The 18,913-nt window shown below is 37.8% G+C and overlaps 1 protein-coding gene across 16 annotated transcripts in view; it reads left to right on the top strand.

Annotated features, from left to right (window-relative positions):
- Window positions 1–18,913, top strand: part of SPATA18 (spermatogenesis associated 18) — an 80,808-nt gene that overhangs the window by 1,303 nt on the left and 60,592 nt on the right. For 8 of the 16 annotated variants that reach the window (XR_002325253.2, XR_002325260.2, XR_002325250.1 and 5 more), the window contains exon 1: window positions 5,465–5,821. The exons of 1 other annotated variant lie outside the window; for it this stretch is intronic. Coding sequence is in view for 8 of the 15 variants with exons in the window: in XM_020990163.2 (XP_020845822.1) it covers window positions 5,735–5,821 (87 nt within the window). In the remaining 7 variants the exon portion in view is untranslated. Of the gene's footprint in view, window positions 1–13; window positions 76–5,455; window positions 5,822–18,913 lie in introns of those variants that run through there. 7 more of the 16 variants (XM_020990128.2, XM_020990145.2, XR_013484109.1 and 4 more) reach the window with 5 other exon arrangements.

Genomic DNA, 18,913 nt, shown 5'->3' with positions numbered 1-18,913 from the left:
CATTCTATTCCAGGTCCATAGTTCCTTCTGCTACTACCACAAAGTAGTCGTCTGTCACTCAGAAGTGGAGGACTGGTAGGTTGGAGAAAAACCTTTTTTTCCCCTTTCCTGATATATTTCATGAGCCTAGGCTTCCTCCTTACCTTTTCATGGTACAGAGGGGAGGGATTCGGGAATAAAAGGGGGGTAAATAAGGTAGCTGTGGTAGAATTGAAATATAGTTTACAAATAAATGACTCATAAAGGTATTTACTAATGGATGATGGAGTAGGAAGAATTTTGAACTTAAGGGTCAAAGAACATGGATTTGAATCCTGAATCTAATAACCAGCTGTGGAATCTTGGGCAAGTCACCTAACATCTTGGTGACTCAGTTTTCTCATGTGAAATGAGGGAGTTTGACTACATGATCTTTAAAAACTCTTCTAGCTGTACTATTATCATAGTTTAATGGTCCTCTTTTAAAAAGTGAGATGTGCAGTAACAAATAAGGTGAAAAAGTCTGGGAAGACTCAGCTATTTGATCTCAGTACTATGATAACATCTCTGTGGCCAAAGTATAATTGTTTCTTGTTAGCATCCTCGGCTCCAGGGCAGTAAATGCTCATCAAGAGAGGCTGGAAAGCTAGAGCTCTTTTCCCTAGGATGAGGCTTACTCTTGACTTCTGATTTCTGGTGCTCTTGCCTTGCTTTACCTTGTGCTTTTGGAATCTAAACCTTTGTTTTGCTTGACTAGTTGGAGCTGATTGCCTCTTTCCACTTCTACTTTGATCTCATAGTTTTCAGATCTTTGACTTGTCCCTGATATCCAGATACCATAGACTCAACTGAAGCTTTGACCTGAGAAGTTCTCAGGGATTGACTTGCTCCTGACAATTTCTTGATACCCTGCACTCCATAGCTGCTTCCTTGACTTCTGAATTTCAGAGCTCTTTGCTTATTTGTTAACTTTTACTGTAAGGTGGGAATTTCAAGTGAGGTGGTGAAAATACTTTTGGACAGTAGGGATCTTATCACAGAATTGTAAAACATCAGAACTGGAAGAGACCTTACCATCTAGACCAACCTTTTCATTTTACAGATAAGGAAATTAAGGTCTACAGAGGTGATGACTTACTCCAAATCACAGGGTGACATAGTAGCGCCAGGACTGGAAACCAGATCTTCTGAGTCCCAGGCCAGTACTCTCTCCAGTGTACCATACAATTTTGGCCCTTGAAGATCACACACTGGACCTTTTCTTCTTTAGTAACATGAGTCACTGTAAATATCTCATATTTATATGTGCTCAGAGTATACTAGTGCTATGTTAAATTGTTCTACAGAAGAAAATGGTTCACAGCTAGATGTTGGAGTTATAATATTGGAAGATCTTTAGTAGCATGAGTCACTATAACTGTACCATATTTATATGTGCTAAAATGGTGCAGTAATGCTATGTTAAATTGTTCTACAGAAAAAAAATGGTACACTGCTAGATGTTGGAACTATGGCATTGGAAGATCAATAAACTGAATGTCATCTTTTCCTTCTAACTTCTTTTCTACCAGGATTATGACATCAGAGGTAAAATAGCCAATCATATTCTTTTCATTCTTTATCTTTCCTTTTGTCATTTGTGTATACCAGTGGTGTCAAATAAAAATAGGGCCACCAAACTATACATAAGGATCCCTGGGGGCAGCATACTTAGAAACCAGATATTGACATTATCTGTTTTATTGTATTATAATTTATTTTGTTAATTATTTCCCAATAACATCTTAAACTGGTTCTGGTCAAATGCTGGTTAGGTAGTGGATTTGACACCTCTTGTGTATACTATATTTACTTTATTTGGAATGATTTCTTAATTTTAACTCTCAACTTTATATTTGATTTAAAAGTCACGGATAAAATACATATTTCCCTGAAAGATTAGTAAGAAATGTGGTCTGAATAATCTCACTTCTAAAGCAGGACAAGATAAATCAGTCAAATTCCCTTCAGTTAAATTGCTTTAAGATAGCTAAAAATGTGGATTCCAAAAGTCTTAGTTGTATTCATATTGAATTTTAAACTGCTTGGCCTCATCACTATTAGTGTACAAGATATCTTTAGATAGGAACTGTACTGGATTTTATATTTATCTCATATTCCTAAAATATTGTTCATCCTGATGCAGTAGTAGCACATTCATTTGTGTAAAAACTAAGAGCTTTAAGTATAATGTTTGGATTTTACATGGTTCAGGTATTTTGGGTATTTCTAGATCTTGAGTTATGTTAGAGGTATACAACAGTATGGAAAACAACTTCTTGTTTACGTGTGTATACAAAGTTAGGAATATTAACTGTTCCATTAAAAAGCATAGAATAATTTGTGTTCAGAATATCTAATTCACTTCTATGTTTTTTTAATTAGAAAATACAAGTGGGCTGATAACAATATTATAACTAGGCTTTGCATTAACTGAATTGTCAACCTTGAATTGGAATGGATGATATATTCATTTACTCAGTCCAGAACCTAAGCTGAATATTGATTTATTTAAATTACAGAGTCTCAGTCCCTCCCCCAGATAATTACAACCTAGTTCAAAACAGAATTGAACCCTCCTCTTCACTAAGACACAAACATCTATTTTCTAAAACTACTGAACTAGAGCAAAATTATCCAAACAGAACCTGTACTGAGTATTTCATCTGTTTTGAGTTCCTTGTTGCTATCTCTAAATTTCATTATGAGAGAACATTTATTTATCTTCTACTCCAAAGGGCATTAGATATAAAACATTGACCCTGTCCTGAAGAAGTTTATAATCTATTTGAGAAGAAAAGGAATAGAGATAAAAATAGAATTAAAATTACAAGACAGCATATGCTGAGTTTGTGGTTGTCCTTTCTTGAGGAGGACCAAAATGGCACCACTATACTGGCATCAGGTACAGTGTGTCTGACTGTGGCTGATAAGACCAGTGTGAGCTCAGAAGGCTGTACCACAGGTTGGACACAAATAGTCCACATGAACATTTGGAGCGGAGATGTCTAAATTTGTGCATCTCACTTTTCTTTTGAGCTATTGCCATTCTGCTTTGATCATAGAGCGCAGTGCCTTCTTTGATGAGGGCACACCATGCTGTGTCACCCATGTCATCTAATGCATCCCAGAGTTCTTCAGGGAGGCCTTGAGAGTATCCTTGTATTGCTTCAATATAAGGATGTGCTTAGTACTACAGGCAGTTTCTGACATTTCGTATTACAAAAAGCATGTTCCATTTTGGATTTTTATCATGAAGCAAGTGTAGTGAAATTTAGTTCAATATTTCTCTGAGGATGTTAAGATTTTGACTGAGAAACAGTTTAGTGAAGATACTAATCTATCATAGGATTAGACATTTCTCTTTGATATTTGTGAGGATTTCAAGATTATTAAACAATGGAATGGAGGAAAGCACATTAAAAAAAAAAATTGGAACAAATTTTTTTGAGGAGTGCTGTTCATACATCTACAATATTTTGAATTTTTCTATGAATAAGCCAGTCCTGGTTGCATGGCAAATAAACTTGTTTTCACCAAATTTACATTGTTTTCACACACTGTCCTTTTTAAAGAGACATATCGTTAATGTTGATATCTTTATAGATCTTTTCTAATTTTAACTTCTCTCATTCTCAACTCCTACAAAAAGTGTATTTGTGTTAAAAATAGTATTTAGTATGAACCTCAGCATATATATATATATGTCTTTTCTATATGGACATAATTCTGTTCTTTGTGCTATACAAAAAAAAAAGATCAGGAAGAGAGAAGGATTTAAAAATGTTCTTTGGGTTTGCATACGGTAAAACCTCACCAATTCAAACAAATTGTGTAGGGACCTAAATTAGTGAAGAATAGGAATTGTAAAATATTTGACAATAAATGGTTTTAATACTTTCAAGTACATAAAGTAACAAAATTAATAATAGACTAACTAAGCAGAGGAACCGGCTTAAAAGATCAGATAAGAAGGGTGTGCCATCTAAAGAGCTTTTTGAAAAGTTTGTTTTCTTAATTAAAATAATTGCCCTGCACTATTGTTTGGAAATTCTTTTTTAAACAAATAATGCCCAAGTGTTGTCTTAATTACCGCAGCTTTTGAATTAAGTAGGCTCTGAATTAATGAGGTTTTTATCAAATAAGTTAATTTTTTATGTACCATTAAAACCTTCCAAATCTGAGAAGTTATTCTTCATGTGTGCTCATCTTGGAACCCCCAAAGCCATCCATCTGCACACAAAAAACAAGGCAAGAGAAAACTTAAGTAAGATTATAACTTTTTGGTCAATGGCGATTTCATGTGCATCACTGACAACTTTGCCTAGATCAGTCAGGGAGGCGATTCCTGAGACATAATCCATTCATACAGACAATGTCTTGCTCATTCCATTGGTTAAGTAGTTGGAGGGAAGATTTGCTGACTTAAGTGAGGGGAGACCTCAAGAGGGATTTGAATTAGATTTTGAAGTAACATCTGCCTTCTCCTCTAGTTTCATGCCAAAGTTTTCATGTTAGGATTTCACAGGAGCTTAGATTTGGAAACCTTTTCTGTTTAGAAGTAACTTTTGAGAGAAGTATCTCCTAATGTGTTCTACGATAACACTAGGGATATTGAGATGGCAACTTAAAACATTTTCTTTCCTCATTAAAACCCTGTCGCTCTAATTTTCCACATCCCCCTTACACTTCAAGGAACTGTTCCTGCCAAAACAGAAAGCATAGGTGTGAAGGGATGGAGAATGGGTCCGAACATACTGATTTTCAGGTGCTTCCTAAGAGCTGAACCAATGATTAGGCTGTAAAATAAAACTTGCATCTCTGGTGCTTAATAAGGGCCATGGTGTTTTTTCCCAATACCAAGCACCTGAAATGGAGAGAAGAGTCTGAATTTAGGATGTAGGAGTAAAAAGTTCCACTTGAACGTTTCTCACTTGGACTTCTGTTCCCATGCTCTGGATTTTAGTGGCTCCTGCTTTGTAAAGTAAAGTGTAGGTGACCCTCCTTTTGATCAAGATTCATGTTACGCCTTTTCTACACCACAGTATCTTCCGGATCCAGGTTCCGGGGTCAATTCCCGTCGACAGTCGGAATTCATCTTAATATTCTTGTTCTGGTGGGTCTTCTCTTTCCCCTTCAGAAAGCAGCAACACTAGTAGTAGCACCAAAATCATCAGCAGCAACAGTAACAGCCCCGGCATCACAGGCAAGTTCAGGATAGAGTTCTCCGTCTTGACTTCTAAACTAGGAAAAAAGGTTCAAGCAGAAAGGCTTGAGGAGCCAGGGTATGGGGGTGGGGAAGGGTTGGGAAAGAGGAGAAGGGAGGGAACGAAGAGGAAGCGTTGCTACAACTGAGATCAGCCCTCCCTTTCGCGCTGGCGTCCTTGACAGCCGAGCAAAGCAAACGTCAAAGTTTGTTTAATAATCGCCTGGGTATAAATATGCACCAGTGGTCTAGGCAGCGCCAGGAGGGGCACCCTAAGGGGCCGCGGATGCAGGCTTCTGAGGGCGGCGGAACACCTCCCCTCCCCTCCCCCTTTCTCCTTCCCAACCCCTTCGCATCCCGCGGCTGCAGGTGCTGAAGACCGGGGGGTAAAGAATGGAAACGCCTTTTGGACTCTAAGGGTCCCCTTCCCACCCGTTTAGAAAGAAAACATCCTTCCTGTCATCTGCCCTCCCAAAACTGACGTACACTTGTAAAAACCAAGGAGCAGCCATGGCGGACAGCCTAAGAAGACTAGTTAACAACGAATGCTGTCGAATGTTGCAGGAGAAATTGGAGACGTGGTACAAGGATTACTATGTGAGTCGCTTGGGTCCAAGCCCCCGACAGGAATCGCGGGGCTCACCTATCTGCAGAGATTCCCGGTGGGGGGGAGGCGTCTGAGTTAGAGGAAATACACACTCCCTGCCTTCCCTTCAAGGGGATGCAAACATGCTTGGCAGGATCACAGGACTTAGTGCTGGAAGGGGCCTTCTTCTCCAAGGATCATATACGACCTCTTCATTTTAGAGACAAGGAAAAGAGCCCAGAGAGGTGGGGTGACTTCACTCACCTAAGGTCACACCGAAAATGACCTTATCCCAGTGTCTTGTCCCAAGGTAATGCAGAAAAGCATGACATTGGATACTTTGGAGTCAGACTGTAATGATTCACTTTCTGGGTCTCAGTTTCCTCATCGGTAAAATGAGCGGCTTGGACTAGAATAATTCTAGATGATCTGTAAGGTCCTTTCCAGTTCAAGAGATGTGATCCTAACAGAGCAGGGACTCAAACCCAAGTTAGTCTTCTGACTTCTGACTTCATACCCACTGCCTTTTCCACTCCTTGAGTTGTGAATTGAGTAGACGCCTGAGGATTCCCTCCAGTTCTGAGATTCGCTGCAGACTGTAACACGACAAGGAGGAGACTCTCACTACTCTGGCTTTTTATTTTCGGGCCTTCGGGCAGTGCTGGATGCTCCAGTCCCGGCAGAACACAGAACCAGGGGGTTCTTTCATTGTAAATAGCTGAGGAAACCCTGACTTCTGTGATTTCCTGGGGAAGCGGTAACCAAGGACGCTGGTTGCCATAACGACTGGAATGGAAGGCAATTGACTTGTCTGGTCTAGCTTACAGTAGGCTGTGACCAAAGTCTTCCTTGGATTTCATTCGTCACGATCTAATCTGAAAGTTAAATATTACTAAAGCGCAGCTGTTTAGCCTTTTTCTATAATCACACGGCAGGAGTTTTTGTACTCTTATTTCCCACCAATCTCCCAATCTCTGATAATCTGATGAATTTAAAAATAATAAATTCTAACCTCTGAATTTATTATTTTTAAATTCATCAGATTGTCAGATTTTTCTCCCCGGTCACAGAACCAGGAAGGAACTACCTAGGGAAGTTACTGTAGTTTTCATTTCCATATCAGTCCACAAAGGAATGGAACACATTTATATATGGCCTCCTATGTGCCAGGCACTTTATAAATATCTCATTTGAATCTTACAACCACTCATCGAAGTAGGTGCTGTTGTTATTCCCATTTTACAGGGAGGAAACAGGTAAACAAAAGTTAAATGACTTGCACAGCTCAGGTCTTCCTGACTCCAGACCTAGTTCTTTATCCACTGTGCCAGCTAGCTGCCTTTGTCAACAAGGAAGAACCAGTAATGAACTGAGGACTGACTGTATGTAATTTGTAGCAAGAAAATATCAGATTATGAAATCATTACCCGGCTCATTTCCACAATGGAATTAGAGTGTGCCTTATGTTGTTGTTCAGCTGAGTCTGATTCTCTGTGAACCCCACTTGGGGTTTTCTTGGCAAAGATACTGGAGTGGTTTGCCATTTCCTCTCTAGTTCATTTTACAGATGAGGAAACTGAGGCAAACAGGATGAAGTGACTTGCCCAGGTCACACAGCTAGTAAGTGTCTGAGGCCAGATTTGAACTCAGAAAGATCAGTCTTCCTAACTCCAGGCTTCCTGACTTCCTAACTCATGTTGTCCTTGTCCACACAGCTAAACTGGTGGTAGTGGTGAGGCTGAGGTGCCAGTGAGAACAAGAAGCCAACTGAGCAAGTGTGATCCTAGGGTTTGAGAGTCGTCCTCCCCTACCAACGGGTCTTTCTGTGCTGGGGGCGGGGAAGCTTTCTTATTATTCTGGGAAAAATTCTTTTCCGGAACTGCTGTGGCAGTCTAGCAGTGGGATGTCAACTCCCACACGTCACCCTTTCCTTCTAAGCAAATCCCAAAGGATTCAGAGTACTCTGTACTCTGCTCACTGTGGCAGGTAGCTGTCCCGTGCCTTATGTATTTACATGAACACTCACCCATTTCTTAAAGCAGGGTTACCCAAGCAGTAGATTGTAGTTGATTATAAGTTTTGAAGTCTAGTGGATCTACAAGCTATTGCTATGCAGCTTCTTCAATCCTAATCTCCTTCCCCAATCTTTGTTGTTTACTGGGATTCTCTTTAGGAAAAATATCTCTACCTGAAGCTATTTCTTCATTCCAGACTCCTCTAATTTTGAAGTTATTTTGATTCATCTGGCTCTGTCATCTCTTCTATCTAGTCAGTCATGAAGTTCCATTTATTTTTTTCTTTGCAATGTCTTTCATATTCTTTCTTTTCAATTCATTTCTTTAGCTACTATATCAGCTCAGACCATCATCATATTCTAGGAATGATTGCTGCAGCCCTCCTGGCTGTTCTCAGTTGCTCCTAAGGGATTTCCCTCCCCATCTCCCCCACCAATCTATATGCTAGCTTTCACCACATCAGTTCTCCTGCTCAGAAACTGTTAATGGTTCTCTATTTTCTGCTGCTTCAAGTTCTCTGCTTGGCTTTCAAGTCCATCCATACCTTGCCTTTATTCTATACATATACATACACACACACACACACACACACACACACACACATATATGTATATATATATACATACACACACACACACACACACACATATATATATATAAATCTTATTTTTCACATTCTCAGGGTGTCCTCTCCTCTAGTCTTGCCTAATTTTTTTTTCCTAATCTAAAAATCATATATAAGTACCTGCTTTGTACAGAAGCACTGTGCTAGGTGCTGGGATTGCAGAAACAAAATGAAAAAACAGTCTAGAATCTCACACTCTGGACACAGTCTTTTAGATGAAGTAATACAATATAATTTGAGGGAGGAGAGAAAGGCTTCCCATAAAAGGGTTTGAGTCTTGAAAAGACTGGGGATTGTAAGAGGTGGGGGTGAAGGGGGGTGTATTTGTATTCCAGTCATGTGGGACATGCTAAGTTTAGGAAATATCAAGTAAGATGATTTGACTGGAAGCGGAGGGTGGGCAAAGGGGAGTACTACATAGTGTTATATAAAGTTAATCTGGAAAGGAAAGTTGGAACTTGACTGCAAAGGACTTTAAATGCCAAACTGACTTGTCTAGAAGCTTCACACCTCCCCTCCCCCCTTCTGACTGTCATGCCTTTGCTCAAATTATTCTTGTTGCCTGGAATGCATTGTTTCTCTCCTCACCTTATTGTCTCCCTAATTTACTTATCATGGAGACCCGGATAAAGTTCGTGAAGCCTTCCATTAATTAAACTCCTTCCTTTCTTCTGCATTCCAATAACTCTTATAAACTGCAGCACACAATCTATCACTTTATATTGTTATACTTACAATTTTGTTTATGTCATTTGTTACCCCTAACATATATATATGTTACATACATCCATATATGTATGTATTTTATATATATATATATATATATATAAACAAATAATATATATATATATATATATATATATATATATATATATATAAAGCTCTTTGAGGACAGAGACCATCTCTGATACTATAACCTCAATAGCACCTAATAGGACTGACCGCAAATATCCATTTGTTAATTAATTCATCAGACTATAATGTTTCTGATCCTTTTACACAAAAGTTATGAAGGGATATTCAAATAAATTATAAAATAAATTTACATGTTAGAAGGCCATTTTTTTTAGCCCTGAAAATTTAAGGGGACCCTTCAAAGTAGCCTATCTGATTCAGAATATAATTGGATTATTTTTTATGACTTTAAATTTCTTATTCCATTTGAAATTTAGGGGCTTTAATAACCTGAACCTTTCAATTAAGATGAAATGGCTTCCTTTCTATTTCAACCAGCACCTAAGGGGGATTTGTCTTCTATTTTGCTGAATTTTAATGTTTCATTTACACCAGAAGTTTCATTTGTTCAAATTTTATTTGACCACTTCCCCTATATAAAGCATAGTGCTAATTGTTGTGGATTTATTTACATCAAGTTTGGAGACCAGATGTAAATAATTCCTTTGTGGGCTCATTATTTTATTCGAAGATCTCATTTTTCAAATCCTTCTGATTTAGTGAAGAACCATGTGATTTAGAGTTTTCTTTTATATTCACACCACAAACTAGCCACATCCATCTGGGCTTCAATTATTGCTAGCAATTAATTCTGGCTACCTAATTTAATTATCTCATAGTTGCATTAAGATAATTTACAAATTAATACTGCTGCTTGAAGAGAACCTAAGAAAGATAAAGTACACAAATTAATGGATTTCAGTCACAGATCTGGGTTACTCTGTATCTGCCCTCTAGTAGGTTCAAATTCTAAGATTCCTTGAAACTTTATCATTCCACACTGAGGGACCAGATTTAGAGGAAGGGAGTTTTCAAGGTACTTTTCTATGGTAGCTAAAGGTGAAAAAAAGAATCACAGTATAGTCACAAAATTAGCCTCCTAGTTAGGATCTGGTTATATTTGTTTAAAGCAAAAAAAAAAGATTATGAACCAAGACTCTTGGTTATTCTATGGGGCAGTTTCCTCTTTTGTAATACATTTTTACTGTAATGAATTAAAATTGTGCATTCAATGTGTGTCAGTTCAAAAAAATGAAGAGATCTTCTTAGAGAGATATTATCTGTGTTTATATTATATTTTTGTTGATTAATTGCAGACTATACACTACTATAAAATACCAGATTCTTAAAGTACAAAAGACACAATGGAAATCATCTGCATAGAGATGAAAACTGAATTCTGGTGAGCTCCTTGAGGGCAGAGACTCTCTGTATCCCCAATGCTTAGCACTGTACCTGGAATATAGTAACGAGTACTTAATAAATGTTTATTGATTGATGAAATCACTAAGATAGTATAGAGGGCAAATAGAAAACAGAATAGGGTGGAGCCTCGGGGGATACCCCTAGTGGTACAGTGGATAAAACCCTGGGCCTGGAGTCAGGAAGTTTAAATCTGGCCTCAGACACTGTGTGGCCCTGGTCAAGTCACAACTTCTGTCTGCCTCAGTTTTCTCAACCGTAAAAAGGGGGTATTAGTAGCACCTCCCTCCAAGGGTTGTTATGATCAAATGAGATAATATTTGTAAAGCACTTAGTACAGTGCTTGGCACATAGTAGCAAATGCTTATTCCCTTCCATCATTGGACATGGATGAAGAACCAGCAAAGGTGATTGGAGGGGGAGTGGTCAGGCAGACAAGAGGAATACTAGGAGAAAGCAATCACAAAAACCCAGAGAGAAAAGAGTAATCTAGGAAGAAAAAGTGACTTAACAGTCAAATTCTTTAGACAGGTCAAGAATGATTAGGATTGAGAAAAGGCCGTTAGATTGTGCAATTCAGAGACCATTGGTAACTTTGGAGAGGGTGGTTTCAGTTGAACAATTAGGACAGAAGTCATATTGCAGAAACTTTAGAGTGAGAAGAAAGGAAGTGGAGGAGGTGTCTACACTTTCTCAAGGACTTTAAGGAGGGAAGAAGAGTTTTTTTTTAAGAATGGGAAAGACATGGATAAGTTTGTAGGCAACAAGGAAGGAGCTAGTAGATAGATAGAGACTGAAGATAAGAATGAAAATGGGAATTACAGTGGGTTCAATCTGCTGGTGAAGATCAAAGGGGATGGGGTCAAGGGTACATTTTGAGGGGTCGGTTTTGACCAGGAGAAGGGCCACACCGCTCCATCCAAGGTGAGAGTAAAGGAGGATATTGTGGGAGAAGATAATCTCCAGTAGAACTCCTATTACCTTCAAGATCAAATATGAAACTTCCCTATTTGGTATTTAAAGCTTTTCCTAAATGGGCCACTTCCTACCTATCTAGTCTTCTTATCATTTCACTATTCTTCATGAACTCTGATCCAACTTCACTGGCTGACTTGTTGCCCCTATAATGTGACATTCTATCTCTATCTCTTGTTACCTCTATATCTGGAATCCTTTAGGTTCCTTACTTTTACCACCTGGCTTCCTTCAAGAATCAGCTCAAATTCTACCTTCTTCAGTTATCCTTTCCTAGTCCCCCAGCTGCTGGTTGTCTTCTCTTCTGAGATTGTCTTCAATCAATCAATTAACATTTATTAAGCACCTCTTATATATGACAGAATCACTGCTTATCATGATGGAGGGGCTTGAATGAAGTGAATGAAACTATAAACTATGCCATGCAGGGTTACCCAAATGCTAAGCACTGGGGATACAGAGAGTCTCTGCCCTCAAGGAGCTCACCAGAATTCAGTTTTCATCTCTATGCAGATGATTTCCATTGTGTCTTTTGTACTTTAAGAATCTGGGTCGTAGTGGAGAGTTCTGACAAAAGGTGATCCACAGGAGAAGGAAATAGCAAACCGCTCCAGTATCTTTGCTAAGGAAACCTCGTGGAGGGGCCTGGTGTGCTATGGTGAACAGGGTCATGAAGAGTTGGACACAACTGAATGACTAAATAATAAGAACAACAGTATGATAGGTACTGTGCCAAATGAGGGGATAAAAAAAAAGCAAAAGAGTCCTTGCCCTCAAGGAGCTTACAATCTACTGGTCTTCCATCTACTTTGTATATCTAGTATATACCTAGTTATTTACATATTTACCTCCCCAATTAGAATGTGATTTCTTTGAAGTCAGGGTCTACTTTTGCCTTTTTATATATCCCCAGCACTTACTGACATAAAGTAATCCCTTAATAAATGCTTTTTGACTGACTGGAATGGCTAATAAGGTTCTTTCTAGCTCTAGATTAGATTTGATCTGCACCCTTAATTCTCTCCTACCATTTTTCCTATTTTGGTTAACTTTAGCTTCCTATTTTAGCCACTACCATCTTAAGCAATCCATACTTTGTTGGAGTAATTTTTGAATCTTCCCTTTATCTCATTCCCCGTGTCAATTCCTAGAATCGTATCCATTTTAAAGTCACAGCAATTCTCTTGCATCTATGCCCTTATGTTGCCACTACCTTTGTTTAGGCGCTGTAACCCGAACTTTGCTTTCCCTGACTCTAAGTCTCTTCCCATTTCTTTTTTTTTTAATTTTTAGAAGTCAGTTTTTATTGTTATCTTTTTTTATATCATCATACTTTTCTCTAGTGCTCTGCTTCCTCCTCCAAGAGAGCCATCCCATATAACAAATAGTATTTTTTAAAGACAAAAAAGAAAAGAAAGCAAAAAAATCACAATTGAACAATACATTGAAAAGAAATCTGAAAACATGTACAATGTACAATACTTTCCACCTCCAAGAAGGGGTAAGTTGGGGATGTCCTCATATCTCTTCATTTGAGTCATGTTCGATCTTTATAATTTTGCTATATTCACTTTTGATTTTTGTGTGTGTATTTTCTTTCCATTTATGTTGTTGTAGTTACTATGTATATTATTTTCTTGGCCTAGATTACTTCACTTGCATCAGTTCATGTAGTTCTGTGTATTCATCACATTTGTTATTTTTTTATAGCACAGTAATATTCCATTACATTCACATGCTGCAGTGTGTTTAGCCATTCCTCAATCAGTGAGCATCAATTTTGTTTCCAATTCTTTCCTATCACAAAAAGTGCTGCTATAAATATTATGGTATATAATGGGTATTTCTTCTTATCAATGGCTTCCTCGGGGTAAAAGCTCGGTAACTGAGTTTTTAATTCAAAGGGTGTGGACATACAAACAAAAACAATGCAGCTGAAATTAGAATAGAAGTAGAAAACTGGGAAAAAATTTTTTTTTTGCAGCAAGTTTCTCTGATAAAAGTCTGACTTCTCAAATTTATAGGGAACTGAGTCAAATTTACAAGAATAAGAGCCATTTCCCAATTGATAAATAGTCAATGGAAATAAATAGCCAGTTTTCAGAGGAAGAAATCAAAGCTGTCAATAGTCATATGAAAAAATGCTCTAAATCACTAATAATTAGAGACATGAAAATTAGAGCACCTCTGCTCATCAGATTGGCCAAGATGACAGAAAAAGAAACTGACAAATGCTGGAGGAGATGTGGGATGCACTGTTGGTGGAGCTCTGAACTAGTCCAAACATTCTGGAGAGCAATTTGGAACTGTTTTTCAAAGATCATACCATGCATACCCTTTCACCCAGCAATACCACTACCAAAGAGATCAAAGAAAAATGAAAAAGATCTATGTATACAAAAATATTTATAGCAGCTCTTTTTGTGATAACTAAGAATTGGAAACTGAGGGAATACCCATTAATTGGGGAATGGCTGAACAAGTTATGGTATATGAATGTGATGGAATACTACTGTGCTATAAGAAATGATGAAGAGGATGGTTTCAAGAAAACCTGGGAGGAGCTTATGCATTGGTACAAAGTGAAGTGAGCAGAACCAAGAGAACAATTATCTTTACAGTATTGTTATTATTGTATAATCAGCAGTGAAAGATTGAGTAACTCTGATCAATACAAAATGATTCACCATAATTCCTAAGGACTCATGTTGAAAAATGCTATCCACTTCCAGGTAGGGAACTGATGGTCTCAGAGTACAGACCAAACCACATTTTTTTTCTTCTTTCTTGAGAGAATTTTGGAACTGAATATAAAAATAAATTTGAATTAAATAAAGATAAAGAAATAGAATTAGATTCAGGGGAAAAAACAAAGGATATGGACATTTTGGTCATTTTATTGAATAATTCCAAATTGTTTTCTAAAATGATTGTACCATTTCACAGCTCTGCCAACAATGTATTAGCGTGCCTATCATTGCACAACTTTTCCAAAATTGACTTGCCATTTTTTTGTCATCTTTGCCAATTTGCAAGGTGGAACTTCAGTGTTGTTGTTTTTATTTGCATTGTTTGGTTTGCACTGTTAGTGATGTGGAACATTCTTTTCATGTGATTGTAAATGCTTTGCAATGCTTCTTTTGAGAACTATTTATTCATATTATCTCTACCCATTTCTAATCCATCATTCACGTACTTGCCAAAATAATCTTCCTAAAGCACAAATAATCGTACCATTTCCCTGCTCAAAACTATCATTGTATTACCTGCTTCTAGGATAAATGATAAAAATCCTTAGCTTAGTTTATAAGGCTATTTACATCTGCTATCTGCAACCTACCTTTCCAGTCTATTTTCATGTAACTTCCCTTGATGCACTCTGTATTCTAGCCAAACTAGGCTATGTATCAACTATTCTTTGAACTCTTAACTGCCATCTCCTACTTACGTGCATTTTTTGCAGGTTATCCCTGATTCATGGGGAAAAAAAAGCAAACCAAACATTTTCTCCTTATCTCTGTCATTCAGAATCTTCTCTCCCTTCAGGACTCAGCTTAGGTGCTACTTACATTGTCAAGACTTTCCTTGACTCTCCCATCTAAAAGTGTCTTTCCTTCCCCAGGTTATCTTACAACACTTCGTCTGTACTTTATTTCCACTGCACCCTACCTTGTTTATACATCTACATGTACATATATGTAACTAAGTATAAACACATAGCTCTCTCTCTTGCTCTACATATATATGTATGTACATATGTATATATGTGTATACACACACATATGTACATGTCATCTTTTTTCCTTTGCTACCCACCCTAGGAGAAGGCAACAGTGCAATTTTAAAATCTTTGTACGCCAAGTGCCTATAGGATACATTGCCTTGTAACACAGTAGTTAGTTACTCCTCAATGAACATTTGTTGGATAAACTGAAGATATGCTTTTGAGTTGAGGTGGTTGGGAGAATGGAGGTTCCATTGAGAGTGGGGGTGTCCCTCAAGGTTCTGAACTGGAGTCTCTTCTTTTTTTCCCTCTATATTACTTCACGTGGTGTTCTCATCAGCTCCCACGGATTTAATTACCATCTCTATGATGATGATTCTCGAATCTTGCCATCCTACCCCTAACTCTCTGCTGACCTCCAATCTTTCATCTTCAACTGCCTTTCAGACATCTCAAGTTGGATATTCAATAGACATCTTAAACTAAACATGTACAGAACAGAATTCATTACCTTCCTTGCCCTACTCCTACCTTCCCTATTATTGTAGAGGGCAACATTGTCTCCTCAGTCCCTCAAACTTGAAACCTAGACATCATCCTGGATTCCTCACTGTCTCTCACCCTCATATCCAATCTCTTGTCAAAGCTTGTTGATTTCATCTTTGCAATACCTCTTGAATAGCCCCCCTTCTCTCCTCTGACATTGTCAGCACTTCTAGCACAAGCCCTTATCACCTCACACCTAGACTACTGTATTGGCCTGTTGGAGAGTCTGCCTACCTCGAGTCTCTCCCCACTCCAAACTATCCTCCATTCAGTCACTAAAGTGATTTTCCTAAAGCTCAGGTCCCTCAATTCAATAAACTCTAGTGGTTTCCCATCTCCTCCAGAATCAAACGCTGTTTGGCATTTGAAATGCTTAATAACTAAGCTCCCTCCTACATTCCTAGTCTTCTTACATTTTATTCCACAACACGTACTCTTTGCACCAGTGACACAGCATCCTGGCTGTTCCAAAAACAGGACACTCCCATCTCTTGGCTCTGGACATTTTCTTTGGCTTCCCCCCTCCTTCTTCTGCTCTGCCGGCTGACCTCCGTGGCTCCCTTTAAGTCTCAACTAAAACCCAATCTTTTGCTGAAGCCTCTTCCAAACCCTCTTAATTCTAGTAACCCCCTCTATGTTTATTTTATATATGTGTTTTATATGTATCTATATCTATATCTATATCTATATCTATATCTATATCTATATCTATATCTATATCTATATCTATATCTATATCTATATCTATATCTATATCTATATCTATATCTATATCTATATCTATATCATCTATATCTATATCTATATCTATATCTATATGTATACACACACACACATATATATATATATATTTCTGTATATAGCTTGCTTTCTATATAGTTATTTTATCCTATTTCCCCCATTAGATTGTAAACTCCTTGAGGGTAGGGACTTTGCTCCCCAGTGCTTAGCACAGTGCCTGGTACATAAATAAATGTCAATAAATGCTCATTGATTGATCAATTTAGAACAATGGTAAGGAGAGACCAATCAAGGAAACAGAAAGAAGAGAATTAGGATAACATAATGTCTTGGTATCCAAGAAGGAGTGGGGGGAATCAATATAATTAAATAATACAGCATGGCCAAGGCACCAGAAAAGACCTTTATATTTGATGATTAAGAGATCATTGATGACTTTGTTTAAAAAGCAATTTAATTAGATTTGTTTAAGTAAAAGTTACATTGCAAAGAGTTAAGGAGAGAGTGAATTGTGAGAAAACAGAGGAGGTGACTATAAGCTATTACACTGAAGAAATCAGACTGAGATATAAAGGAAACAAAATGGCACCTTGAAGGATTGCTGGGTTGAGAGAATGATTTTTTAAGATAGAGGGGAGATAACACTGATGCCTCATTATCATGTGGAGCTGACAGTGGTTTCTCAAAAGTTATGTCAGCAGAATTCTGTAGGACCTAGGTCTTATTAAGCCAGAAAGGCCCAACAGAAAACTTTTTTCTGCAAGGAAAAGGTTGGGCAAGCTTGGATAGAGTACCAGGTGAGGAAATTTTATGGTCATGGTGGTGTATAAAGCCACCTTATTAAGGTGAAGAGGACTTGCAGTCTACATTGATTGAGGGAATACCTAAACTGATGAAATCATGGATCTTTTAAATATTTAAATATTGAAGAGAAAATCTTAGTATGTTTCAGATGGGAAGGAACTAGTGTTGATGAAGAGAGAGACTAGATGAGGATCTTGGGAAGAAATGGGATTGGATGCAGGGAGGAAATGTATTAGCTATTTTTGAAAGGAAGAAAGACACTGCTGCTTTTGAGAAATGAAGGAAGAATGCAGTTAGTGAAAATACAAAGATATTTTGAGGTGGGATAGATGGAAATATGAGTGTGCTCTAGATGGCTTTGATTATTTCTGAAACATAGGAAGCAAAATCATCTGTAGTAGTGAGATAAAGGTTAGAAGTGGAGCTGGGGGACTTGGGGAATGCAGAAGAATTTTGGAACAAGTGCTGTAAACAATTTGATGCAGAATCAAGGAGAAATTAAAAGGATTGCTGAGTAGTAGACTAATAAGGAACTAATTAAAGTTAGAGAGTATAAATTTGTAGTAAATTTAGTCATCAAAGATTCATTATTTTCACAGAAGCCTGGAGAACAGAGATGGAAAGAACAGAGAGTAGAGATGACTCTTTTTAAGTTTAAGGATTAAAGACTGTCACTGTGGGTGCAGAAGAAGGTAAAGGGACAAAATTGAATGAATTCTAGTGAGTAGAGTAGTGTTGATATGGATAGAAGTCAGACTTAGTATGGAGTGAAGGCTAAATACCTGGAGTAATAAAACATTAGATGTAGAAGGAACAAATTTGGGTCCAGTCCTCAGTTCTGCCATTAATTTACTGTGTGATCTTGGGTAAATTACTTAACTTTATATAACAAGTGTAACTCAGGTGTACCCACTCTCTAGGGGCCTCAGCACCTTTCTCTTGGGTATCACACTTTATACTCTCTGGGTTGTCTTGTTCACTCCAGCTTACTCTCACACTAGTGGGTCTAGGTTCCCTGTGATAGACTACCATCACATGCACTCAAATTCTCTCAGAGTCATTTGGATAATCCTGTTGAGTACACTCTCTGTACTTACTACTCTAGCTCTTGAGCTCCAACTGATGAGTTTCTGTTTGTACAACCAGCTTCTCACAGTGTAATATACCATGCTGAACTAAACAATCATTACACTTATACAATCTAGCCATTTACAATAAAGACTTTTTAGATCTTAAACATAATCAATACTTAGCCATAAAGATAGGAGAAATAATGTACTTATATTTAGCCAATGTATAATAATAAGCCATATCATAATCTACATATAAATTTGGGCCATACTCTCTCACCAATTATTTGGTATTTGTAGGGGAGAGTAGGTACACATTTGTAAGAACCTGGCAAAGAAGCACATGAGGGAGAAAAACCTATGTGTTCTGTTAACTCACAGTTCTGGATTGTAGGCTTTGATATCTTCAGTCCTTTCTAAAACATTGTACTACATGAAACCCATGC

Source organism: Phascolarctos cinereus, unplaced genomic scaffold (genome assembly GCF_003287225.1).
Source record: "Phascolarctos cinereus isolate Bilbo 61053 unplaced genomic scaffold, phaCin_HiC Scaffold_9;HRSCAF=440, whole genome shotgun sequence".
Taxonomy (NCBI): Eukaryota; Metazoa; Chordata; class Mammalia; order Diprotodontia; family Phascolarctidae; genus Phascolarctos; species Phascolarctos cinereus.
This window is presented reverse-complemented; position numbering and strand designations above follow the sequence as displayed.